Source organism: Vombatus ursinus, unplaced genomic scaffold (genome assembly GCF_900497805.2).
Source record: "Vombatus ursinus unplaced genomic scaffold, bare-nosed wombat genome assembly UNPS02011649.1, whole genome shotgun sequence".
Taxonomy (NCBI): Eukaryota; Metazoa; Chordata; class Mammalia; order Diprotodontia; family Vombatidae; genus Vombatus; species Vombatus ursinus.
In genome coordinates, this window is record NW_020951427.1 from 621,109 (window position 1) to 648,976 (window position 27,868).

The following is a 27,868-nucleotide window of genomic DNA, read 5'->3' on the forward strand; positions in this document are numbered from 1 at the left end:
AAGGAAGAGGAGATTTCAATTTTGTCTGTGATTCCTAGGGTCTAGCACATGGCAGGTGCTTAAAGTGCTATTTAAAATGCTAGAAAGCAACTAATTTTCTAAAGTAATACTTTCCTTCAATGTTACTTTTTATGCTGTTAAAAAGACAACATATATCTTAGTTGCTTAATATAGAGCATCAAGTGAGTCAAACAAGTGCTTATTAATAAGACCTTCTTAACTTACAAAAACAATTTTCCTCTATTCATTACTGTAGAAGTTTATAAGCAAAAGTTCACTAAGTTCAATATGTATTAGTATTACTAGTACTAGTACCATATTACCAGAAAGTGAGGTTTCTCTATATTCGACAGTTTGGATCGATTGCTAACTCAAATGTAACTTCTCCGTCATTATTCCAAATTAGTGAGATTTCACTGAATGTGGGGGAAAAAAAAGACTATTTTCCTTATCCTAAGCAAATTCACTTTCATCACGCACACTGGCTGTGGGCCTCTGGATAAGCCACAATCTCTCAGGGCCCAAGACACCAACACTAAGCTGTAGAGCAATTGTTTTTTTTTTGTTTGTTTGTTTGTTTGTGGTGAGGGCAACTGGGGTTAAGTGACTTGCCCAGAGTCACACAGCTAGTAAGTGTTACGTGTCTGAGGTCGGATTTGAACTCAGGTCCTCCGGACTCCAGGACTGGTGCTCTATCTGCTGTGCCACCTACCTGCCCCCTAGAGCAACTGCTGATATGTATCAGCAGAGGAAACTGCCTCACCAGGAGTTCCTGAAACCAATGATATCACAAGTCCAGAGGTGCCCTAACCCAAACCCAAGATACTACCAAAAAAAAAAAAAAAAAAATCCTAACTATATCAATTGACTTAAAAAAATTCACAGTCACAGTTAACCTCAATCTTTGTAATCCATTAACTTAAAGCTGGGGCAACTGAACAGGTCACTACAAAAAGGGTTGGTGAAAGATGTCTTTCAAAATCATAGAATGTAAATGTATTCACTACACATGGATAAATGAGAATGCTTTCCCTATTTATTTTGCCTTTCTTTCTAAGCCAACAAGAGATATCTTCCGGTGGGTTTCTTTAAATGACAAATAATTTTACTTAGTAAGCATATTTTTGACAGTTCAAACTTTAGACAAAAAAGAAAATTTCAGTTTTAAGGCTCAATGACTACGTCAGCTAAGCAACAATATTCAGTATTCATACATATAAAGCAGTGTGCAGATGGATATAAAACAAAGAAGAAAGAGACAATCATGATACAATAGAAAAAGCGACAGACTTTTTCATAGGCCTATATCTCCCCTCCAATTTCATAGCTAAAATCCTAGAAAAAGTTACCTTTACTTTTCCTCCCAATCATTTCTCAACCTCCTGCAACCTGTCCTCTAACTTTATCACTCAAATGAAACTACTCTCCCAAATCATCAATGACATCTTTAACTGCTCTACCTCATGGTTCTTTGTCCATCTATAAATATTGACTTTTCTCCAGGACGTGACACTGATCCTTTCTAGATTTTCAAGACACTACTCTAGCTACATCTTCAAACTTGAATGACTAAAGAAATACTACATGTTGCAAGGATGTGTGACAGTATAAAACCTTTTCCTAAGCAAAAAATACATCTAGATAACCTTACAACACCACCAATTCTTACTTGGTCAAAAGAATGTAATTTTATTATCTTTGAAGATTTTTTTTAACTATTTACAGAACAACTAGCCTCATATGAGACAACACACAATAAATAATCAGACCAAAGTTTTTTAAACTATGGCTTATGGGTGGTTAGCAGTATAATACCAAAAGTTCGATAGGGTTTTCCTTATTTTCCTGGATGGATATGAAACCTGTTTTCTTCTGGTTTAAAGGCTGAAGGTGGAAACAGTAAATGAGGACTAAAACTAACAACCAGTAAGTCATATAAATGCTAATAATAAAAATATTTTACCTGAGACTTGGCAGAAATAGTATAAAATGTGAAAATTATTATAAAATTATAACCAAGAAATTTCTCCTATGAAAAATAAAATTAAATGTGTTCCTAAGCAAAGTTCCAGTCAAAATTAACCAACGGAAACTTAAAAATGGAAAAATACAACACTTATTCACTGTGTACAATTATATTTTGCCAAATTCTCTCTTAAACGTTACTTACATTTAAAGCAGCTTCTCCACATTTTTCAATTGCAGCTAGACCCTGATTATGAATATGCGTTTCTAAAAGTTTTTTCAATTCTCCAAGGCCATCTTGAATTCGAGATACAAGATTATACATGCGTCCCAAATCTAGAAGAAAAGGAGAATTATTTCTAAAAATGTTCAGCAAAATGAAATATTTTTCTATCAATTCCATATGAGGTTCATTGTACTAAAAAGGGAATTTCTTTTCTTTGCTGAAATATAATTTGAATCTTTTTTAAAAACAGGCTCCATAACAAAAATATTAAATTACATGCACAAACTTATCTCATCTTTTAACTACTGCTTTATATAATTCGGCATTTAAGCTGTTTTATTCTACTACCCCTGAAATAAAATATCCTTTTAACTTTCCCCATGTATATCATTGCCCCATTAGCTTCTACCCAAATTCTGTACTGCTCTACTTATGGAAAGTGGACAGGCTGTAGGCAAGAAGAATAATATTTAGTGAGAAAGGCTCAAATAACTTTAAAATTCTCCAAACCTCTTAAGTACATACAACTCTGGAACATTTACCTACAGAAAAGATCACTTATTTTTGTTGTTTTACAACAATCATGATGACTACTAGGTCTTGGGATGTGGGGTACATTCCTCAAGAAAAACTGTTGTTTCTTTTTTGTTCTGCTAAAAACCAGTATATTTTAAAACTATGCTCTTGCATACAGAAAAATTAAACTAAATGTTCTACAGTTGTGACAAAAATTGGTCCCGAGAAGCTGAGAAAATACATCTCTTTCTCCTTTCTTTGCAGGTGAAGGGCTATGGGTATGGACTATTATATATACATTAAGACTTCTAAAACTGCTTTTTAAAATTTCTTTGCCTTTTTTTTTTTTTTAAAAGAGAGGGGGAAAATATACAGTTGTCTCTTGACATTCATAGGGGTTAAGGGTGCAAATGTTAAAAACCTGCAGTAATTCTAGGCTCACTTAGAAAAAAAAAATAATTCTGACCATATTTATTTAACACACAACACAAGTAAAATAACACAATGAACTCATGAAAAAGTTGCAGTTTTTATGTGAGAGAGATTAGTATTTCCACATACTATGCAGTCTTCGCAGCCACTGGTGTAGCTGCAGCAGCTTCACATGGATTTTTTTCTCTTTATGAAAAGTTCAAGATATAGTCATCACGGTGGGAGAAAATCATATCATTGAGTCTTGACGGTAGAGAGACAAAAAGTAGGCATTCCCAGAAAGCGTGTAGCCAGTAATTCTTTAGTGCACTGAAACTCTTAACAAAGTTTAACTGTATTTATAGTAAATTTATGTATGTATGCTTATGGTAATAAATGATAAAGCAGATTAATAATATATGGTATTTATGACTTACTAAATATTTTATTTTTCTTTACATAGGTCTATGATTTGCTGCAGTATGCTGCAAATTTCCAAATATTTCCACTTAATTATTGACGGCCAATCCACAAATAACCCAAACTGAGAATATGAAACCCACAAATGTCATAGGATGACTGTACTAGAAAATAAAGATGATGTGGAAGTAAAATGTATTAACAAAAACCTAATCAATCATATATTGGAAACCTACTTTTAAAAAATGAAGGCATATACAAAGTCAAAATATTTGTAACTCCACAAATTCTTCCATGATATTTAAAAACGAGGATTGCTATTTTAAGGGAAGTAAAGTTTTGTCATAAATACCTTTGAAAAGAAATGAGTGAAAAGGAATGCGTGAAGTTCTTATCCATATGATACAGAGTCAATTTCTGAGAAACAAAGTAACATAAAGAATACTTCAAAGAAGATTGAAAATTAAATCAATCACTAACCAATGGTGCAGAGCCAGGCACTACAAGATGAACACATACACAAAACAGTAAGAAAATAATAAAAGAACAAAATTATGTAACCAAGATATATTAACTCAAAAGGAAAAGGTCCTTAATTTAAGATGAACACTCGGTTTAAAAAAAGTTATACAGTTGATTACAAACCAATAATTAATAAACAATGACATACTTTTCATTAAGGGTTCCCCTGAAGTAGATTTGTTGTATTCCAAATTATTGACTTCTTATATTTACTTCTCGTATCTCTTCTTCATGTCATCACTGTCTTTTTTCATTTTCAATCTCTTCCTCACTTTTACAATATTTACTTTCCATAATTTCTTCTTCAAACTCAAATAATCTTTGGTTCCATTCATGGAATTTGAAACATAACACTGTTAAACCATTAACCGAAAACTTCCGGTTTTCTCTGATCTTAATCCAATGACAAGGTAACGTTGAATTGATTTAATTTTCCCACAGCAGTAAGAGCAACAACTTCCTAACTTGGTAATGGTGAGTTTTAGGATCATACATCCAGAGTTGAAAGAGACCTAAGGGGTGATCTTGTCTTGTCCCATCATGCAATAAAGAAACTAAGGACTGGGAGAGCAAGGAATAGTTTACCTATCAGATCTATGGAGAACAGAAGAATTCATGACCAACAGGAGATAGACAACATTACGAAAAGCAAAATGGGTAACTTTTGATTACATTAAATTGAAAAGTTTTTGCACACAGCCAATGCAACTAAGATTAGAAGTTAGAAAATTGGGAAAGAATTTTTACAACCAGTCTTTCTGATAAGGGCCTCATTTTTAAAATATATAGAGAATTAAGTCAAATTTAGAAGAATACAAGTCATTCCCCAATTGATAAATGGTCAAAGGATATGAACAGGCAGTTCTCAGATGAAGAAATTAAAGCCATCTATAGTCACATGAAAAAATGCTCTAAATCACTACTGATTAGAGAAATGCAAATCAAAACAACTCTGAGGTACCATATCACACCTATCAGATTGGCCAAGATGACAAAACAAGAAAATGATAAATGTTGGAGAAGATGTGGGAGAATTGAACACTAACGCATTGTTGGTGGAGTTGTGAAATGATCCAACCATTTTGGAGAGCAATTTGGAACTATGCCCAAAAGGCTATAAAAATGTGCATACCCTTTGACTCAGCAATAGCCCTTAGGGCTATAGCCCAAAGAGATCATAATAATGGGAAAAGGACTCACATGTACAAAAATATTCATAACAGCTCTTTTTGTGGTGGCAAAGAATTGGAAATTGAGAGGATGCCCATCAACTGGGGAATGGCTGAGCAAGTTGTGGTATATGAATGTAATGGAATACTATTGTGCTATAAGAAATGATGAACAGGCTGACTTCAGAAAAACCTGGAAAGACTGGGAATGAACTGATGTTGAGTGAAGTGAGTAGAACCAACAGAATGTTGTACACAATAACAGCCACGTTGTGCAATGATTAATACTGATAAACTTAACCCTTCCCAGCAATACAAGGATCGAAGACATCTCCAAAGGCCTCGTGATGGAAAATGCTATCCACATCCAAAGAAAGAACTATGGAATATGAATACAGATTAGAGCATACTATTTGCTATTTTTTTTTCTCTTCTGTTGAGTTTTGTTTCCTCCTTCTGGTGGTCCCGCCTATTAGTTCTAATTCTTACTTACAACATGACTAATGTAAAAATATGTTTAATAGGAATGTATATGTATAGCCTATATCAGATTGTGCGTTGTCTTGGGGAGAGTAGTATGGAGGAAGGCGGAGAAAAATTTTAAACTCAAAAGCATATGGAAGTGATTATTGACAAATCAAATTAAATTAATTAAAAAAAAAAAAAAGAAACTAAGACCCAGAGATGTTAAATGACTTGCTTGAGGTCACAAAGCTAATAATCAATGGAAGACCTGGGATTTAGAGCCAGGTCCTCTTGCCTCCAAATATAGCACTTCTTTAATTACATTCTTTTTCCTCAAGATATAAAGGAGTTTGGGATAAACTGTGGAACAAAATTGAGGAAATCAAACCTATTTTTTCAACAAATGGTTAACAAAAATATTGTGCATGTACATAAAAATTTAGTATTTCAAAGGGAAAATGTGGCTAACAGAGATAGAATTTTTCTCACAGAATCCTTATTTACATCATTTAAAACTCCAAAGTTCTGTGTAAGAGTCTTAGAATGCTGGGTTAAGAATACGATTCCCTACTCAACAGTTCTTTTTCTTATTTAAAAAAACAAACAAACAAAAAACAAAAGGCACAGAAGACAGTTGGGCATGGGGACCACACTGGTGGTATAGAAGGCAGTCCAAACACTGGCATAGTTGTGCAAGGAAAGGTGATAGCCCAGGGATGGCTGCACCTATGCAGACTGGCAGAAACCTACAAGGTTAGGTGAGGGGACTATGTTCCCTGCAGAGAAGTTTAAGTCCTTTCTCTTTTACTTCCACTGCAAGTTGGTAACCTGGGGCCTTCAAAGCCCCCTTGGCAAGATGTAATACCAGGAAAAGAAGTAGTATGTACAAATACATGGAAATTGCAGAGTGCAGGCTATGTATGGCACTTAGTGACTAATTCAGTTTGGCTGGTAAAGTACATGGTGGGCAACAATGCTAGTTAGGGTGGAGTACAAACAGCTTGTACTTTCAGTCTCCTCTCTATTCCCTGTACCCTGACCCTAGGATTCATTGCATTACCACTTCCGTGGATTATTATAATAAACATGAATGAGTATAATAAACCAAGCACATCTTCCTACCTCCGCTCTCATATCTGCCCCATACTGCTCCAACAACAATCACACGGATAAGGTATTTTAAGGCTTACAAAATGCTTACCTTCCAGACATATCCATGTCATTTCTCTGCTCAACCATCTTTGCAGATTTCCTCTACCCATGCCCTTCATTTTATCACCTATGTGCATTTTTTTGTCCTTTTCCTTTTCTCTGAGATGTTCATATGTCCCAATTCATAAGTTATCGCCTAAATGAGGACTTTGGTAATGACCTTAGACTTCTCATAAAACTTTTATTTTGTACAAGTGATCACATGTTTAAGTTATCATACATTACAAATTACCACCATTTGTGTAAGTGCCGTGTCCCCCTACCAGACTATAGAAATATATCTTATCTAAATTCTATCTCCACTGGCAGCATTCTCCATACAATGGGCATTTTAATATTTTAAATTTGGAATATGCTGGGGAACCACTGAAGAATCCTGAGCAGAAGAGTGATATAATCATATCTGTGAAAAAGGAAAATTAATGTAACAGTAGTGTGAAGGGTGAAATGGAAGAGTTGACTACAAATGAAACTAGTTATGAGGTTTTTACAAGAGACAAGTGGAGAGCTTGGATTAGGAGGAGGCAGTTGGAAGAGAAAGACCAGAAATGAGACAACAACAGAATTCAATTACATAAACACTTATTAAGTACCTATTACATGCAAAGTACTACAGAAACAAAGACAAAAAGGTTCATGCCATCATGAAGCATATATTACACTTGGGCATGAGTGTGTCTTGGAGAGGGGATGCAACCTGTACAGAGATGATTAAATACAAGGTGGAGAATAGAGAGGTCAAAAGCAATCAAAGTGTTCCAGAAATATTTGAGGAGGGAGAAAGTACTATCAATTGGAAGGGTGGGGGTGTACAAAGTTAGGAAAGAAAGTAATATAAGATAAGGAATTTGAAATTTAAAAATAGGCAGGAAAGTGGGAGGAACTTCAGATTGGCAAAAATGATATAAAAAAAACATGATAATTTTGAGAAACTGCAGGAAATCAGGCACATTAACGCACTGTTGTTGAAACTGTAGAATGCTACAATCATTCTGGAAAGCAAACTGGAACTATGTCTAAGTCATTACACCAAACCCTTTGAACCAGTCACTCCACTACTAGATTTCTTCCACAAAGAGATCAAATAAAGAAGAGAAAGACCCTTATGTACAGAAATACTTATAATAGCTCTTCTTGTTTTAGCAATGGACTGGAAATCAAAGGCATGCTCATCAACTGAGAACTGAACATATAATAGTATGCAAACAAAAAGGAGTTTCAGACAAACCTGGGAAAACATGTATGAATGGATGCAATTAAGTGAGCAGAAGAAAAATGTATGTAACCAAAACAACACTGTAAAGAAAAGCAACTAACAAATACTTAAGAACTCTAATCAGTGCAGTAACCAATGATGAAACATGCTTTACACCCCCTGAGAGGTAAAACGGACTCAAGGTACAGAACGTGACAGGTTTTTGAACAAGGTCAATGTAGAAATCTGAATGGCGTAACAATGCATATATGCTATAGGGGTTTTGTTTGGTTGTTTTTTCTTCTTTTCAGTTGAGAAGTAGAGAAGAGGGGGAAAGAAAAATGCTTGCTTTAAAAAAGTTTAAAAAAGAAAACAGACTATGGTTTGTATGACTGTGCAGAGATGAGAATCGTGCAAAATTCAGGGACTAGCTTAGTAGTCTACTTTGATTGTTATTTACTGTGCTGAGGAGTATGCCAAGGGAGGCTGGAAAGACAAACATGCTGGTTTCAGATTGTGAATAGTCTTAAATATCAAGCTAAAGAGTTTGTATTTTATTCTAGACACAGTAAGGAGTCAAAGAAAGTTTTGAGCAGGGAAATGATATGGTAGGACCTGTGATTTATGAAGATGATATTGGCAGCCCTAAGGAGGATGAACTAGAGATCGGAGATCAATTAGGATCATAGATTTAGAGCCAGAATGGACTTTATAGAGTCCATCTAGTCTAACCCCTGATTTTACAAATGAGGAACTAAGACTCAGATATATTTAGTGACTTGCTCAGTTACACAGGTAACAAGTAGTTGAGTCAGGATTTGAATTCAGATCCATTAGCTCTAAGACTTTCTGGAGACATTTACAATAGTTCAGGCAACAGGTGTGTATATAAGTTTCTGAATCAAGCTGCTGGCCATGTGAATGGAAAGGAGAAAGATGAGAAAGGATTTGACAGTGCTTAGTAACTGAATAAATATAAGGAATGAGAAAGAAGGAAGAGTCATGGATAACTCTGAGGAAGTATATCTAAATGACCAGAAAGATGGAGTACCTTTCACGGAAACAGGAATGATTAGAAGAGGGCTAAGTTTTGGGGGCAAAGATGAGTTGAGTTTTGATGTGAACTGGAGGTTATGTTAGAACATTCACATGGGAATATCCACCAACCAGTTGGAGGTGCAGAACTGCAGCTCAGGTGGGAGGTTAGGGCTGGTTCCATAGACTTGCAAGTTACCTCTACTTAAGTGATAACTGAGTTCACAGGAATGGATGAGATGACCACATACAGAAAGGAGGAAACCCAGAATTCTGGGGAACCTTCACTTAGGACATAAGGAGGACAGATGTTGATCCAGTAAAAAAGCCCAAGAAGGACAAGCTGAGTTTGAGTGAAGGACATCTAGGTGAATGTGGTATAAGGTAATAAAATCAAATCAATCAACAAGCAGTTATTAAGTATCTACTAGGTTCCAGGCACTGGGGATACAAAGACAAAAAACATGAAAAAATCCTTGCTTTCATGGAGTTTATATCCTAGCGATGGGTAGCTCAGGTGTACATATATGTGCACATATGTGTGTGTATGTATGTAGAGAATATATAGAGAACAGAAAATATCTAAGATAGTTAAGTATGAGGTAGTTAGAGAAGAAGAACATCAGCAGCTTTAATAATCAGGAAAGTTTCCTGTCTAAGTCGTGAATAGAGAAATTCTGTGAGGCAGATACAGAGGTAAGGAGGAAGAATTTTCCAGGCATGTAGACAGTTACTTCTATAGCTCAGACTTGAGATGGGATATCTTGTGTGAAGGTAAGTAAAATGATTAGTCTGATTGAAAATTTTGAGAGGGAAGAGAGTAATATATAATGAGGCTGTAAAGCTATGCTGTGGCCAAAACATGAAGGGTTTTAAAAACTAAAGACATTTTGTATTTTATCTTAAAGAAAACACGGAGCCATCGTACAGAGTAGAAAAGTGACGTGATCATATCTCCACTAAGGAGATGTAGGGAAGACAGACTAGAGTGCAATCAAGGGCACAGGTAGACAGATTAGTCTTCGTAATTATTAAAAGCTAAAATGACTTTTTTGGGGAGGAAGGGAAGATGCCTTCAAGGAATTTCAACTAGGCTACAGCTTATCACATCAAAAGGAACTATTTTAATCTAATTCTTTCGTGGAAAATAAAGTCAACAAAGTTAGAACTGACCTCATTTTTAAACTTTCATTTTAAACATTTCACTAAATAGTCTACGATGCAGACTGGAAGGGGGTAATACATAATTTTCAAATGTGAGAACTTTACAAAAAGGTTTCCTCCCTACTCCAATTTTATTTCTGCCCTGTAGCACTCCTATAGTTCTGACTGCAGAGGTCAATTTCTTCAGTTAGAGCTGTGTTCACATGGTTATCATTAAATATTTAAAAGAATTAAAACAAGCCTCTGAGTATTAGCTGTCAAACTGCCAGATCAGGATACCAAATTGTTAAGGATTGGGTTCACTGATAAAATAAGTTATTTTAACTAGATTTCTGTGGCTTTTAAGATGCCCTTTCAAGCAAGCACTAATCTTAGTGAATGAACTTTTTATATAAAATCATTTCTCTAACAGGATAGTATAAATTTCTTCAGGTGGCTTAGGCTCATTAAAAGAGATTAATAAAAGTGTTTCTTACCTCCCTGAGAATCAAAGACAAGTTCTTACACCTATATTCATTCTATGAAGGGGAACAAAGTTGGACTAGATGACCCTTTTAAGATCCACATTCCAGCTCAAACATTCTACATTTCTATAAAAGCAAGGATCAAAGGAATTTGTGTTTAAGACACTTTGAAGCAGAAAATTTCCTTTTTCTTCTCTTACCTGGAACTCTATGCTATGTATTTATTAAATATTTTAGTGATTATATGAATTATTCCAGGAGAGGCATTTGAACTGTTTGACTCAGGTATGCAATTTTTTAGAGTTTCTGTTTTGTACTGGTGACCCAAAATAATCAGGGCAAAAAAAAAAATTTTTTAAGGGAGGGGGAAGGGAGCCTGGATTGCCTCATCTTACCTGGACTGGAAGTGCAGCATCTGGCATTTAAGAACTTATCTTCTTGAACTCTGAAAATAACATTTAAGAACTCATCTTCTTGAACTCTGAAAATAAAATTTGCTTCTGCTAGGTATGGTCTAATGGTCTGAAGAGCCAAGTTTTCCAAAGGTATAGCTGAGAGAAAGATAAGAAAGTTTTCCTCCTACCTAATTATCGTTTAGTTAAAAATAATTTTAACAAATAAAAATAATCATTAAAGAAAATACCATTCTTAATGTTCCAAATTTAAAGAAAATTTTAAATCAGTGAAGCACAAATTGGTATACTCTTTAACTATTAGCTAATACTAGGTATTAAAACACTAGTGTTATTGTCAGGTTTAGGCAGAACAATTCTGTTAACTCACTGACACTCCTTTGAATTCAACAGGCTTTCTCAAGTCTGTTTCCAGCGCTCTAGTTTTCAGGGGGATTGGTGATCAAAATTGTTTTTTATTCTCTCCAGCAGGAAATTCAGAACTGCTTTCCTATAACTAATCAAAAGGAAAACGCTTTCTCTCTGTTTTCCTGCATTGCCATACAAGAGGACAAAGCACAAACACATTTCCCTGTTCCTTGCTTTTAGTTTTCATCCTTTGGGGCTAAATGGAACAACATTATTTCCTTCTGACAGTCTTTCAAATATGACAATGAATTGGGAATATTTTCACAGAATCTCTGAACTATCTAGTTCAAAGCATGAGTGAACAAGAAAGAATCCCCTGCCCCCACTACATTTCTGACCTATCATCATTCAGTATTTGTTTGAAGACCTCAAGTACCTGGAAATGGAAGGTTTTAGAAACAGACTATTTTACTCTAGATAATTTTAATTTTGGAATTTTTCCCTTACATTAAGCCTAAATTAACTTTATGTGGTCAGGATAGAGAATTCCAATCACCAGGCCTAGATGAACTATATCCCCTCAAAGATCTGGTTGGGGGTGATATTTACTTTTACCTTTGGTTTCCTTAATTTCAGTTCTTTGGAGACTAACATTCTATGACTTGAAATCATACAACATCACCACTAGAAGAACATTGTTATTAAAAACATAAGTCTTTGCTTCATGCAGAAGACTAAAGCCATTAAGACTTTTGAAATTCCCCATAGGTAATCCAGTCCTCTCCTCCTCTTTCTGTTCCAATCTAGGTCACTGTTCATCTGCAGTATCTGTTCAAGTTTATAGACTAAAGGATGAATTCTACATGTTGTTTTTTTTCCTGTATGGATAATGAGACTAAACTCTATTAAGTGACTGTGGATATAGAATAAGAGCTTATAATGTTTCCAGTCTTGATGGAATCAGTGCAATGTCACTCACAAATAGGAGTATCTAAAGGATCTCATCCTCTCTAAGGAATTCCCCTTCATTTTGTATTCTGAGCTATATCCATCGCTTCAATAGCAGAGGTACACATCTTGTGGTGTGTGTACATTATTCTGTATCAGGCCTCACGCGGTATTAATGGTAAGAGGGTCATCAAACACATTGATGTGTCAACCACGATCACAACTTCAGAGTCGTCTTTAACTTCTGATTCCCTCACCCCACATATCCAATCTCTTACCAAGATTTATCACAGTTGTTAGATCTTTCAAGGAACCTTCTATCAATTTAACATATTTGTGGAAGACTTTATGGTGGCATTTTATTCTACCAAATCAGATGCTTTTCAATAATCAGTAAGCAACTCTGTGGGTACTGTGCATTTTATGTTATCTTTTGAGTTAACCGTATGATGATAAAGATGTGGTCTGTTGTGTAATAGAGCTCATAAAAACTTTACCAGTTCCCTCTTAATACTCACGTCATGGATGCTCTTGCAGTATGAGCACAGTACTCCCATAATAATGTTATACAGATGGAAGACCAGGCATATGTGGGTTAATGGTTATTAATGACCTTTTGGTCACCTTTTTTGGGTAACAATAAGCTTGTTTTCCACACTTTTTTCCCCTCACACTTTTGTTATATTCCCTTCCTTCTTTCCTTGAGGAGAATACTCAGGGCATTATTGAAATTTGACTCCTCCATACCAAGTATCAAACTCTTGATTCAGGAACCAGATTAATATGTTTAACAAATTAAAACAAATTTAAATGTTTAACAAAAATAAATAAAAATACAACAAATAAAACAGCTCTGTTACCTAAATAAATTAACATTATTTGTGATTTTCTAAGTAAATATGTAGTCAGCCCTATTGAGATCCATTTCTATGTGAGTATGACACCACTGCTATAAACTCTTAGAACTGTCACCTCCAACACAGATTTCCTCTGTGCCAATTCCTACAAGACCCCTGCTGATCTCTATGGCCGCCAATACCTCATCCCATATGATAGTACCTTGCATTATTTTGTGTTTGTATGTGTACATGTGTGCTGTTTACTCCAAGAGAAGGTATGCTCCTTGAAAGCAGACTCTTACCATTTGTCTCTGTAATATCGGTACCATTCACAGAGTGTGGAACATACTAGGAATGCAATAAATGCTTACTGACTGTCTACACTTGATCTATTCCAGCTGTTTATCTCATATTTGCAGACTTCGATGTCATTTTCATTTCCCCTACAGGCACACCAAGGATGGGACTATTGTCCTGGGAGCAAAATGACTTTGTTTTAAATATTTTGTGTAGTTCTTATCTTTTGATTATCTGCCAAATGCTCCCAGTTTCATGTTTAGAGGGATCACAGCAACTGATCAATTGCACCTGTTCTCCCTTCCACATCTTATTTGATAAAGCAAACTAAACTGCTCATAATCACCTTCCATCCCTGTTCGTAAAATTATACAAATGATTTTAAATTCTGAATTGGTGATGATATGGGGCTACCACCTAACCTGTTTCACAAGTAGCTCAAATGTTTGCTAACTAAAGCACTTCTCAGGGTCTTTTTGGTCTTTTCACCTCAGCAATGAATTTACATTGGTTTAACCTCTATATGAATCAATTAATAGATAAGCACTTATTAATGTACCAGACACTGGTAATACAAAGACAAAAATGAAACTGCCTCTACTCTCAGGAAGCTTAATTTCTACCCCAAAAAAGACAATACCGTATACAAAGGTATACAAAAATACTAACAAAACAAATTCAAGATAGTTTTGGGCAGGAAGGTCCTAAAACCTGGAGGATTTGTGAATGCTTCACGAAAGTGGTATCATCTAAACTGGATTCTGAAGAGACTTAGGGATTCTAAGACACAAAAGGAAAAGAGAGCACATTCCAGGCACGGAGCCTGGCAGAGGCAAAGGCATGGAATGGATAAAAGAGACAGACCAGTTTGTGTGAATAACAGCAAGGAAGTCCGTTTGGTTGGATCAGAGAGTAACGTGTAATACGAAATGTAGTTTGGAGTGAGCATATGAAGACCTAAGTGGAGGAGTTTGTGTTTGATCTGAGAGGCAATAGAGACACTGGAGTTTAGGGATAAGACTGAGTAGTCCTTGAGCAGTATCAACTTGGCATGTGGGTGGAGGAGGGATAACAAATGGGGAGAGATTTGAGGCAGGGAGACCAATTAGCAAACGATTGCAACAGCCCAGACAAGAGCTGAGGAGGGTTTGAACCAGGGTGATAGTTTTGTCAAATGGAGCAATGGGGCTAGATATGAGAGACATTATAGAAATGGAATCAAAAAATCTTGGTAAGAGATTGGATATGTGGGGCAAGGGAATCAGAAGTTAAAGATGACTCTGAAGCTGTGATCCTGGTTGACTGAAAGGATAATGGTACCATTGACAGAAACAGGGAAATTCAGAAGGATAGGTTTGATGAGAAAGATAATGAGTTCTTTTTTAGATAGTTTTAGTTTGGGATATTTAAGAAACATCCAGTTTGCAATGTTCAATAATAACAGGTAACATTAATATGGTGATTTAAGATTTACGAAAAATATTACAAATATTAATTTATTTGACACTCAAAACAACTTTGTGAATGAAGTGGTAATTATTTTGGTGTTAAAGAATCTGTAACTAAGGGAAATTAAGTGATTTGCCCAGGGTCAAACAGCTAAATAAGAGGCGGAAGTAGGATTTAGTCAGCTTTTCCTGACTCTAAGTCCACTGCTCTATCTACAATGTCATACTGCTTCTTTCAATAGGCTGGTGATGAGGGACTTGCTCAAAAGAGAGAACAAAGTTGCATATTTAGATCTAGATGTCATCAGCACAGAGACGATAATTGAAACTATGTGCCCTGATGAAGTGTAAAGAGGAAAAAAAACCAAAGAGTGGCTCAGGACAGAGCCGAAGGGAATAGACAGGAAGAAGGCACAATACAGGTGATGATCAATCAAAAGAGAATTGAGAAGGATCAGCCAGACAAGTAGAAGAACCAAGCAAAAGTACTGTCACAAAAGCCCAGAGAATAAAATATATCCAGGTAAAAAGAGTGGGTAACCATGCCAAATGCTCGAGAGGACAAGAACCATAAGGACTATGAAAAAGAAATTAGATTTGGCAATTAAGAGATCAAGAGAGGGTAGTTGCATTTTAAGGATGAGGTCAGAAGCCAACTCAAGGGATTATAAAATAAGTGGGAGAAAAATAAACGGAGGAAAGAGTATAGACAGATTTTTCTAAAAATCTGGGTGTGAAAAGGAGAAGAGAAATTGATAGCTTGAAGGGATGCTAGGGTCAAGCAAATGAAGCCTTGGGGAAGCATGAGCAGGTATGTGAGGAGAGATTAGAGAGATGATAATAAGGAAAATCTGCCAAAGCAAACAGAAGGAAATGGGATCAGGCATACAAGTAGAAGGATAGGCCTTAGCAAGACAGGCTGTCCCTTCATCAAGATGTTTTGAAATGTATGTTAGAGAAGTACGTGTCTTCTATTTTCTCAGTAAAGAATCAATCGACGTCTTCTGCTCAGAAAGTGATGTGTGGGGAAAGTTTTAGGGAAGAGATCTGGAATAACAACCGTGGTAGGGCGCAAGAGAAGGTACATTAGTTATCTTTTAAAAGTTAAAGAAGGGAGATTGGGCTTGGTGGAGTACTTCCAGCAAGAGGCTGGGTGCAGAGCAGGGCCACTGAGTGAAGATGAGGCAGGATCTGATCCTGGAAGGGAAGGGCCTGGTGTCTCAGGCATAGATGCTGGCCTAATGGGAGCTTTCCAGGAAGAGATGGCTTTGACCTTGTCTGAATACAGCATTAACAGATGCAAGCAGCATGAGTTGCAAGAGAGGAACAGTGGGTCTCAGCAGCTTGGCTGATGACAGATGCCTTGAATTGAGTGGCTGTGCCTTGCAATGAGGGTCTATAGGAGACTCTTATAATCACAGGGTCAGTGTTCTTTACATAACTCCCATTTCCCACTGATAATAACTTATTTAAGTAGGTCACTTTTGGAAATATTTTAAATACATCGCATATTTATCACATTTTTATCCTCTCTTCTAATTTTGTATAAATTTTTCTCCAATAGCAGCACGGTGTAGTAGATAGAGCACCTATATCTGGAAGTTAGGAAGACCTCTGAATTTCACCTCAGATACTAATGTGAGTGAACCTAAGCAAGTGACAATCTTTCTGGCCCTCAGTTTCCTAAACTACAAGATGAAAGCGTTGGACTTGTTTGACTTCCAAGGTCCTTTCCAGATATAAACTGAGGATCATAGGATCCTAAGTGGGTAATCTGAGCACACAGGTCACCCACTCAGGAATGACTTCCACATCAGTAGAGGATTAGTTCCTATGTATTAAAATACAATCAATCACAAAGGTAGAGAGGAGAGGGGAGAGGCGCAGGGTTACTCAATGTTTACTATGTCCTGTACCTTCAAAGAAAATAATCATGATATACATGCATCAAGCTTCTGCGTCATCAGCATGTCTCTGGCACCCCGCACTTCTTACTAGAAACCACAGCTTCCGACATATTTTTCTTCACCTAGTCCCACTTTTGCACTCAGGTAGTCTTCAAGTATCAAAGTGTAAGATTGAGTCTTAAAACATTCTTTGAATTTCTCTATTTCTTTGGTCTCCGCAACAGAATCTTCAGCCAACTGACTTATAAACTGTTACGAGATGACCAAAAGTCTGATTGAGTGATGTTTTTTATTGTCACTAGATGTATAACAAAACCTTGCTTTTCTAAAGAGCACTGGTGAGCCATCCTTCTGGTTAGCTGCAAATCCCTTCTGTCTTCTGGTTTTGTTTACAGTGGCAATGTCAAGAGTGATACAACTTAGTTCTTTTGGTAGTATAATCTATTTGCAGATCACTGACAAAGATCTTATATTTAGGGTACAAACAACTAAATTTTTCCACTGTTTTGTTTTTCTGTAGGATGTAACATAACTCTCAATGCAATCTGTAGTCAGCCCATTGTAGTTAAGCCCAAAGGTTAGAGAAGAGGTGCATGGTGGGCCTGAAGGGGCTGCAACATATTATAAACAAGGAATTAAGAAGGAAAATTCAAGTAAAGGATGTCATTAAAAAATTATGTAAATGAAACAGAAGATGGTTGGTTGTGGGTTAAAAGTGAGAAATAAATGATGATCCACATATGTTTCACTGATATTCCTCATGGTGTCAAAGGAAAGTTAGGTAGGTCCCCAGAATTCTGGGTGGATCACTTGTGCAAACTTATGGGAGCATATGAACAAGAGCCACAGGCGGTGGGAAAGCAAGTATGGCCTAAGATCTATATTATTGGAGGGAATTAATGAGATTACAGATGAATGCCATTAAATAATTATTTTTCCTTTAAAATTATGGATCTTCCTACACCTCTAGCACCCCACTCCCCTCCATGAAACGCCTAAGTTTTAATACAGCTCTTGACGTTCTGTCCCAAAATTACTTGTCAATTCTGGAATATTCAATATAATTATATAACCAGCAATCATAATTTGTATCTATAAATTCATCTTAGCAGCTCACCTTCATTTTTGTCAGCATCTAATAAATTCTGAAATTCTGTGTGGAAAATCTCCAAGTGTTTTTCAATGAGCACTTGCTCACATTTCCGTGCTAACTCATCCTGTGTGCTCTCATGAAGGTAAACCTGAACTCGCCGCTGTTCCTCGAGTAGACGAGCCTCTGCCTAGGAAATAATTAAAGTGTTTTTCTTTTTAGATTCATGGTGTCCGAGTCGAAGAGATCCTCACAGGTCCTCTAATTCCAACCCCTACCTGAACATGAGTCTTTCTGTGAAGATCTTTAGTGACAGGGGACTCTTGACTTCCTTAGGCACCCTCTAGCTCTGCTAGGACACTTGCCCTTATTTAAAGCCTAAAGCTGCCTCTCTTTCACTCCTGTCCGTTCCTAGTTTCTGTCTTGTGGTGCCAAGACAGACAAGCCTAAACCTTTAACATCACAGCCCTTCAAATTACTTATGAGTCAGCTTTCATTCACCCTCAAGCTTTCTCAATGTGCTGCTGAAAGGCCCCACAGAATTCTAATTCCAGAAAGCAAGGCTCAGACATTTTAATGATGTGCTCAAGGTCATAAAGTTAGTAAGTAAATAAGAGCAGTATGATTTGAACTCAGGACTTCCAACACCGGAAGCCAGAGATTTCTCTCCTATGGTCTGTGATCTTCAGTTTTTAAAGATTTAACATATAAATTTTAGTAAATAAATCTCAGAAACTGAATTAATGTACTATAATATTTTATAAAAACATCTACAATGACAAAGAGGTTCCAGAAACCTAAGAATGAAGAGGATAAAACAGCATTGGGATTAAATGGTTACTAATGTACTACTCCTTTCCCCAAAGCTATTTCCAAGTCAAATTCCTTTTTAATACAATTTTATTATTATAGTACTGTGGTGGATCTAAGATTTCACCAGTATGGATATTACCATTATCAAAGCAGCTTAAAACCCTTTGCTTGGTTTCTCATCCTGTTTAATGGGTCACCAATTACTACTCAGGCTTGCCATCTTTTTTTTTTTTTTTTTTTTTTTAAAGGCAATTGGGGTTAAGTGACTTGCCCAGGGACACACAGCTAGTAAGTGTCAAGTGTTTGGTCTGAGATCGGATTTGAACTCCCAACTCCAACGCTGGAGCTTTATCCACTGCGCCACCTAGCTGCCCCTTGCCATCTTTTTGTCTCTCATTCTTTTCTCCCTCTCTGACAAGCATATGATGCATGTCCTTTATACCAACCTCCATAAGGTTGGTAATAATATTACCATTATTTAAAATTTCACTACAAAGCAGATTTTGTTATAAAGCATATCATATAATCGATACTTAATTACTAAATCACAAGATGTCACCTTGTGACATGACCATTAGGGGATGTAACACTAAGAATGCAGTTTTTTCATTATTTATGAACTCATGTATATGGTATATACTTGTTATATATGGAGAATGGTGCTAACCAACAAAAGCATGGGTATAAGAGTTGCCTTACAAAAAGGAAATTATAGACTCTCAGAACCTTTAATAGATTGTCTCTTCCATAACCATTGCTTTTGATCACATTTAATTTGTTTATACGTTAAACCTACCTTTTTCATGTACTCTGTAACAGGATTCTGCTGCAAAAATTCAGTGCTCTCTCTTGTATAAAACCTCTCTGTGTCAGCCAAGAATTGTGATTCAAAGGATTCTTTATATACTGTAAGTGTGGGTCCTTTAGCAAATGCATCATCTTCATTAAGCCCAAGTTCCACTAAAAGCAAATAAACACTCTATTTAAAATTATTTCATCTTTGGTTTCCTGGTTCACAGAAGATAGCAATCTTGGGAGTCAATTAGTTAAAAGATGTAATCAAACTATCACAGATGAAATTCAAATGTAAAAAAGCAGCTTATTCTGATGCATGGCTGAGAGGTCCACTGCTCATCATCAAAGTTTCTCTCTTAAATTTTTAAAAAATTACTAACAAATTAACAAACACAAACATTCCAATACAAAAGGAGAAAAAGAGTATTGCATATGAAACTGTGAACTTCTTTTATATATGATCTGTTAAGGTTTATTTCTGTGATTAAATGTGGTATTTCCCAGCACATCAATGGTGAGTAGGTTTTCAAATTACCATGGAAATTAAGTTTGTAAAAGACTTGCATACTTCCAACATTTTTGTGGTTTTTCATTTTTAACATCATAAATAATATAAACAAGCAAGGAAATCCAGGAGGCTGTTAGATTTTAATTAATAACTGTTTCTTTATCTTAATTGTTCAAATATAATTAGGCTTCTGGTTAACATAAAGTCCTACTAATGAAGATCTATTCTGTATTGAGCAGTCATTATTAGCCTCAAACAAAATTTAAATTTTCAATGATATCAAGATACATTTAAATGATTAAATTCAAGGAAACCTTTATTAAGTACCTACTAAGTTTATAGAATCATGCTGGGAAAAATAGTATGCTTCCAATCAAGGAAAAATAGTTTGAATTTTTAAGCTGTTTATGGATACATGATGTTTTAGAATCACATAAATATAAGCAACAAAATTCAATTATAACTTAAAATAATATGTAAGTGTTACAACTGTGCCAAAAGCTTTCATTTTGACTAGGAAAATCTAAGTACTTATTAAATAAATTGAAAATAAACTATGTTTACCATACGACTGTACAACTCCACTAATCAGCCTTGTATTGATGGTTTCACCATTTCTTTCCTTTTCTATTAATTTCAAAACAGCATTTGTTACCTTAAAAAAAAAGTATAAAATCACTTAGTAACATATAAACAAAGCCCAAAACAATGAAAATACAAAATAGCTAGAAAAGAACTCATAATAGTTGTAATAACTTTTAAGGAATACAGCAAAATAGATTACCTGTTTATTTAATGGCCTGAACAGACAATCCCTCCAAGTCACCAATGCAAGCTAGGATTACAAAAAGGGGAGAAAGAGAGAAAGGAAAATGTATTGAGTTATGTTTCATGTTGTTCCTAACAGTGAATTCCACTGATAATTGCTATGAATAACAGTCTGAATCCCAAACTACTCAGTTAGTTGGCAACATTCCTATGGTAAATTATAATTTGGAAAGTAAAGAACTATTACTGAGATTAATTATTTGGGGAATAACTGTTTTAAAATGATTTCCAAATTGACTATCAACTTCAAAAGACAAATCAACTTGAAGAAAATTACATGGTAAAATTTTATTACTTAAGAAACATATAAAAATGCTTTTGACTGTAGTGGGAGAGGCATTCAAAGTAAATATAAATGTGTTCCAATAACTTTTTGACAAATAGAATTTAAATTTCTTATTTATCAAGATAAGCCCCCCCAACAAAAATTTCTGTACACATACATACTTTTTCATTAAAGTAAGTATATAATACTTCAATGACAATTTCTTAATGACAAAAATGATATTCATCTTAAAATATCAACTCATTACTAATCACCACGTTACCTTTACTTGCTATTTACATTAAAAAGTTTAGGCACCCTGAAATGCCTGTCATAAAGATCTTCTAGTTTTGAAGTTCTATGCACAGGAAGCAGATTCTTTTCTTCAATGCCCAGATACAATCTTTATTATGCCTGCCTGATTCAACTGGGGCACAGATAAACATGGAATCCTACACTACCTGATGAAGTCAGAACCTGTTTTCAGCCTAACGAATGAAGTAGTGACTAGAAATTATTTGTTCACTCTATGCTGTTTCTGATTAACTGGTTTTAGCCCTGAACTAATGAAGCCAAGGTTTATCCCTCTATTGCCTGCTAAATTTTGCTCCAGTAAATCACCATCCTATTGTCAGAGTGCTTTTTATGCTAAACAGTTGAGGTGACCATGAAAGAGTAAATGTGTGAGAAAGTTGTTAAAGGTGAGTGGATGGAACCAACTACTAGAAAAACAAATCAAAGTTCTTTAGTTAAACATTTCCCCTTCGTTCAAAAATGACCAAGTATGCTTACAACTGTTTTATACATACACCTGATCCCTTTCTGGAGAACATGGGCTAAGTACCAAAGCACACTCAATGGGGACAACCCACTGTTTGTTTAAACAACACAGTACTTGAGAAATTAAAGTTTTTAGTTTAAAATAAAAAGCATAAGTAAAAAGCATTAGCATGAGAGATGTATAGAAAATATTAATATTAACTTAACAGGAAAGTAAATCTTCCTAGAAAAACAAAAATTTTTAATTTCTTATGATTTTCTATTTATAGTATTAAATTAATAGCTACAAACTGAATCAAGATTTGTATATTCTTTTTTTTTATGTGAGGCAATTGGGGTCAAGTGACTTGCTCAGAGTCACACAGCTAGTGAGTGTTATGTGTCTCAGGCTGGATTTGAACTCAGGTCCTCCTGACTCTAGGGTGGGTGCACTGTGCTACCCAGTTGCCCCTGTGTATTCTTTTGATAGCAATGAGGAATGGAGCTGCAATTTCACTGTTGTAAGAACTACACGGTGAGAGAATTTCTTACATATACTTTTTTTCCTTGCAAACTGTCTTAGAACAAAGAGCACTGAGGGGTGAATAACTTGCTCAGGGTCATACAGTCAGTGAGTGTCAGTCAGGACTTGAAACCGAGGTTTTCCTGGCTCCAAGGACAGCTTTCTATTCACTCTACCACACTGCCTCTATGTTGTTTGGAAGTATCATGTTAAAAGAAACAAAACAAAAACAAAACCGTAACTCCAAAGCACAATGATTTCCATTTTAAGGGCATTACATGCTGTATTTTAAATTATATTTAAACTTAGTCCTGCCTACAAAGTTTCTTTATGATGAGTTTTTGCTTGGTTTGCATTAAATTTCACCTCCAAACCTCACCCTTTTGTCCCCAATCCACCATACACATACACACAAACTAAACAAAACTCAACATTTTTGTGGGCAGAGAAAGGAGAAAAGGTATACGACATTAACACTTTGAAGTACTTCCAGAAGGAGCTGCAAAGGAATTCAATGATGGCAAATCTGTCATTCATTACAACTATATATTTTAAGGCTCTGGGTCTCTCTCTGTTAATATTTATTTGGTATTTAGCAAGTTTTTGCAAAGAAAAAGATTTAGAATTGCAAGTAGATCAGAATTTAAAACTTCAAACAAATATGCATTTTGGATCTGAACTCAATGCTCAGATCATCATTTTGTGAGTGTCGAAGCACTTTGCTTAAACATTTTAATTGATATCTTTTATCACTTGCTTGAGTTTAGAATGGCATTTAAAACAACAAATGAGAAGGTTTATTAATGTCCAGTTTGATTGGAAAACAGACCTGCTACAAAGACCTTAAGACTTCTACTACTTTATATTCTGGCAGTTTCATGAAGTGTTACTTCATGAAAAAGTAACCCATTTTCTGGGTTTAAGATAAATATTAGAAAAATTAAGGGATGATATCCCAAATGTTATCCAAGCCACACTTTGATAGGGAAAGTACGCAAAGATTTTGAAAGATTTTTTTATATTTAAAAACCATTAAAATTCCAAAATTTTTCAAGCATTTAATTCAAAAGAAATTAGCTCTCTATACAGAAAAGCAGACTGTCCTAGATATCCAAAGAAGTAAAACAGAACAGATAATTTTTGAATATCACTCGGGTCTAGCATTTGTATCATAATGTTATATAATAAAATTTCTTCAGGTTCTAAAACTTATTGATGACCAAGTTTATTCCTTCTTAGAAAGTATAAATATTAAGAGCTAAATAATGAACTGTGAATTGTTTGATATTAAACAAATGATGAAAGAGTTTTTTTAAATGACCTGTTCTTTGCAGATGTGTAGTTTTACTGGTATGGGGAATTCTCTTGCCTGGAACACATCAAAAGCTCATTACTGACTCACTGTCTCAGAGAGTGGCCTGCAACACGGAGTGGCAGAATGGCTTGTCAGTGATTACCTAGAGAGCACACGTTTGAGATGGAAGCACCCAGATATTCTTGATACCAATGCTTGCCCTTCACCACCCAGAACCAAGCTGCTCACTTACAGTTCAGACCAAGTAGGTGACAAAGTTGAAAACAGATAAACTGAACCTAAAACAAATTGATATTACACCACTTTTATAGGATTTCTGAAGATTTAAAGGTACCATTTCTTTTCTGTACTTAGTTGCATTGAGAAACAACACAAAATTGTTTCAAATATACTACTGATGGAGCATTACCTGCTAGTGCCAAATGAACCAGTACGCCTTAAAAATACTTCTCTGCACTTCAAAAGAGGGTTAATAATCACAATAGTCAATTATTTAACTTCTGAGTAGGTATCACTGTCCACAAATTTATTCAATTTAGCATATCTATATATCTAGTGACTCCAAATACAGAGGAAATTCACTTGGAAAGTGCTATTTAGGAGAGAAAAAAAATCGAATAAGCAAGTCTAGCTCATGTTCTGAGGTATTACATAGGAAAGGCTGATAAAAATTCATTTACCATCCAGTCCCTGCAGAAGTTCAAGCCCTTTGTAGGCAGTCAAATTAGAGCTTGAACTTAAAAAGGAAATACTATGCTAGGGCCTGATCTGCTTCTGGTGGAAGAGGGGCTAAGAAGTTGGTCTGTGTCTATCTTCTAACAAGGATGGTGACAGGATGGGAAGGAACTCTTAGTTTTAAAAAGTTTGTGCTTCATAAGGAGAGGATTAATTTTATTGGGTTTACTTTGAGTGAGCTTATTGGGAAGAAAACATCAAGAATGCCAGAGAGTACAAGAATAGTTTGTGCTTCCAGAGGACACAGTGGGAGAAGCACCTCTGCATCCATCTTGGACTGGAGCATCCTGACAAGGAATGGAAACAAGGACACAAAGAAGCGTTAGTGTGCTGATATCTTCCATCTTCAACTTCAAAGTTATTAATGGGAAGGAGCCTTTTAAAATCTGACTTTGCTAAGAGGCTGACTCCATTGGTGCTTGGAACTCTTTTTCTTACCAGGGCTAACACACTTTAGGGAATAGCAATCTCTTTACTTTTAGTGTGAGAATCAGAGGTCCTAGGATCCTTTGTTTGGTAACATCATGTAGATATTTAGAATTCCTTGAACAATGGCAACCCCAAATCGCAATGCGTAGTATGAACTCTCAAAAGAAATAAATTATGTACTCTATTTTAATGAGGAGTGCAAAGATCAAACAGATTGCCCATTCAGCTTTCCAGAGAAGTTACATGAAAGAATAAAATCACATCTAATTAAACATTAAATACTTTGCTGAAAATATAGTACTTGATGGGATCAAAACTGTTGTAAATGTTAAACAATAAAGGGAAAAGAAGTTTCATCTCACTGGACAAAGTCATACCTTTATTGCTGCTTTGCACAATTGTTCTTGTATAATTAATTCCCTGTAGCTATCATTGATACTTATTATTACTATTTACCCTGTTTCTAACACTTAGTTCAGTTGATGAAATTATAGTGGAAATACAATGTTGCACCCTGGCACTTACAACAAAATGTGCAATGTTTCTTTAAGTGCATAATAGCTTTCCACTCGTTTGGGCTGAAATTGAGCCTTTTGGGATCCAGTCTGGCCTGAAGATGAGTAGCAACATCATTGGAGAAAAAAAGAAAATAAGTAACTGGCAGCATAAAATTAAGGGGAGGACAACGTAACTTTTTTAATTATAATTTTTTTTAAATGAGAGAAAAATATCTTGAGGGAAAAAGAACCAGACCATCTAATTTATGAGTCCACAAAACAATTATATACCTTGAAATATAACTGTTCAGATCAAACACAGTATAAGAGGCTTGACCACTACATAAACTAACAAGATCTGGTGGTGAAATAAATACTCTCACCAGAAAGTTTTGAAACTGATGTAGAGAGAGAAAAGCAAAACCATAAGAAGACATACAATGACCACAATCAAGGAACACAACACTAGAAGACTTCAGAATTCAGATGAATGCAATGATTACTATCCCTTCCAGAGGACTGATGATCAAATGGGCTCTCCCCCATCTTTAGAGACAGTGAGCTCCAAGTATGTATGGAATGCTGCCTATATGATATTAATGGTAGATGAGTGGGTTTCTGTTGCTTAAATATTTTCCTTTGTTATGAAGGAACATTGCAGGAAGGAAGGGAGGGCCACTGAGATGCAAGTGAGGCAAAAAACCCCCAAAAGCACAAAGTAAAAAGAAAAGGTTGAAGCCTTGAAATGAGAAAGCACTCCTATCTTAGAAGGATTTGGGAACACAACGAAAGACCATTAAGTAAGACCTACAAAAAGTGTCTGTGATACCTGCAATCCAAAGTTTGTCAATCAAGGAAGGGGTTGAATTAGTTAATTTTATCATTTCTGACTGGTTCGTGATTTCCTTAGTATAGGCAGCACTTGGTGGGTAATTTGATGTGGGTGCCCTGAGAGGTTAAGTGACTTGCCAGGGAGAGTCCCATGGCCAGTAGAGGTCAGACACCGGACGTGAACGTAGGTCCTCCTGATTGAAGTCAGATTTCTTTTCAATAAACTCTGTATGCTGCCCTTCCTCTTGTTCACTTATCTATATCAAACACCTCAATATAACTATTCTTTGATAGCACATTATCTGGTACATATCTGATCATGGGGACAGAGAAAGGAAAAGCAGTAGAAGCCCAGAGGGAGTTCCATATCTGTACTGATATTTCAAGCCCTGTTTGAAGTTAATAAAAATGTCATACTTCTCACAAAACACTGTATCTGTACACATACACAAATGTATACATACACACACATACATACATATACATGTGTGCGCGCACACACACATAGTTGTTGTTTGGTAACAAATTTTCTTTTCTTTTTTTTTTTTTGCTTTTTGGTGAGGCGATTGGGGTTAAGTGACTTGCCCAGGGTCAGTCACACAGCTAGTAAGTATCAAGTGTCTGAGGCCATATTTGAACGCAGATCCTCCTGACTCCAAGGCTGGAGCTCTATCCACTGTGCCACCCAGCTGCCCCAACAAACTTCTTTTTCAAAGTGAAAATAAGAAACAGCACCTGTGAATGAGTCCCATATATCACTTTCTCTCCTCTACCCTAGGCTCTACTAAATTGTGTTCTAACATTTTCATCCCTCTTAACCCTAAGAAATTTGGGGTAGGACAAAGTAGGTACCACATCAAATCCAAAGACTGCCAACATAACCTTCTGCAAAAAACTAGTACTTTATTAAGGCTATATAAAAGGTATAAACAATTAGATAAATAATTATAATTCCTCAAAACATTTTTGTTATGTAAGGGGAAGATGACTCCTTTGAGGTCAAGAATTAGTAAAAATATGCATTTTCTTTGAATATAATTTAATGGAATCAGATTAGCATCATTTTTCTATTACAGCTTCATTATACATAGCTGGACAATGTAATTATATATGTTTAAAATAAATTTGCTCTGTAGTTGCTATTTCATCACAAACACAAGATGTACTGTTTGTCTTCCTCAGTGCCCCTCCCTTGATTGCTCTTGGAAAAACTTTCTTTGCTAAACTGCTGATAACAGTAGTGATTTAACCGCTCACTGTTCTCATTTCTGAATCTATTTGCAAAAAAATCAAATAATAAGCTGAAAATTTCATTGGATATTTCTTGGTGTTTCATAGGGTAAAAAGGCAACGAGGTTCTGACACGACAAAAGAAGATGATGAATATTTGGAGATTAGAAAGAAAAATCTTCCAGACAAATAATTAAAAAGAACAAGTCAAAAGTAAATGTAGCAGTTTTTCAATCAAACCATAACATTCCAACTACTTACCCTAACCTTCTGTAATTCAACAAAG

At 35.6% G+C, this 27,868-nt stretch overlaps 1 protein-coding gene across 2 annotated transcripts in view; it reads right to left on the reverse strand.

Annotated features, from left to right (window-relative positions):
- The window catches only part of CUL1 (cullin 1), a 113,352-nt gene that overhangs the window by 26,746 nt on the left and 58,738 nt on the right, over positions 1-27,868 (reverse strand). For both annotated transcript variants that reach the window (XM_027856821.1, XM_027856820.1), the window contains exons 5-9: positions 20,955-21,005; positions 20,735-20,825; positions 19,664-19,827; positions 18,082-18,244; positions 2,171-2,301 (exon numbers count right to left, since the gene is read on the reverse strand). In XM_027856821.1, coding sequence (XP_027712622.1) covers positions 2,171-2,301; positions 18,082-18,244; positions 19,664-19,827; positions 20,735-20,825; positions 20,955-21,005 — 600 coding nt within the window. The remainder of the gene's footprint in view (positions 1-2,170; positions 2,302-18,081; positions 18,245-19,663; positions 19,828-20,734; positions 20,826-20,954; positions 21,006-27,868) is intronic.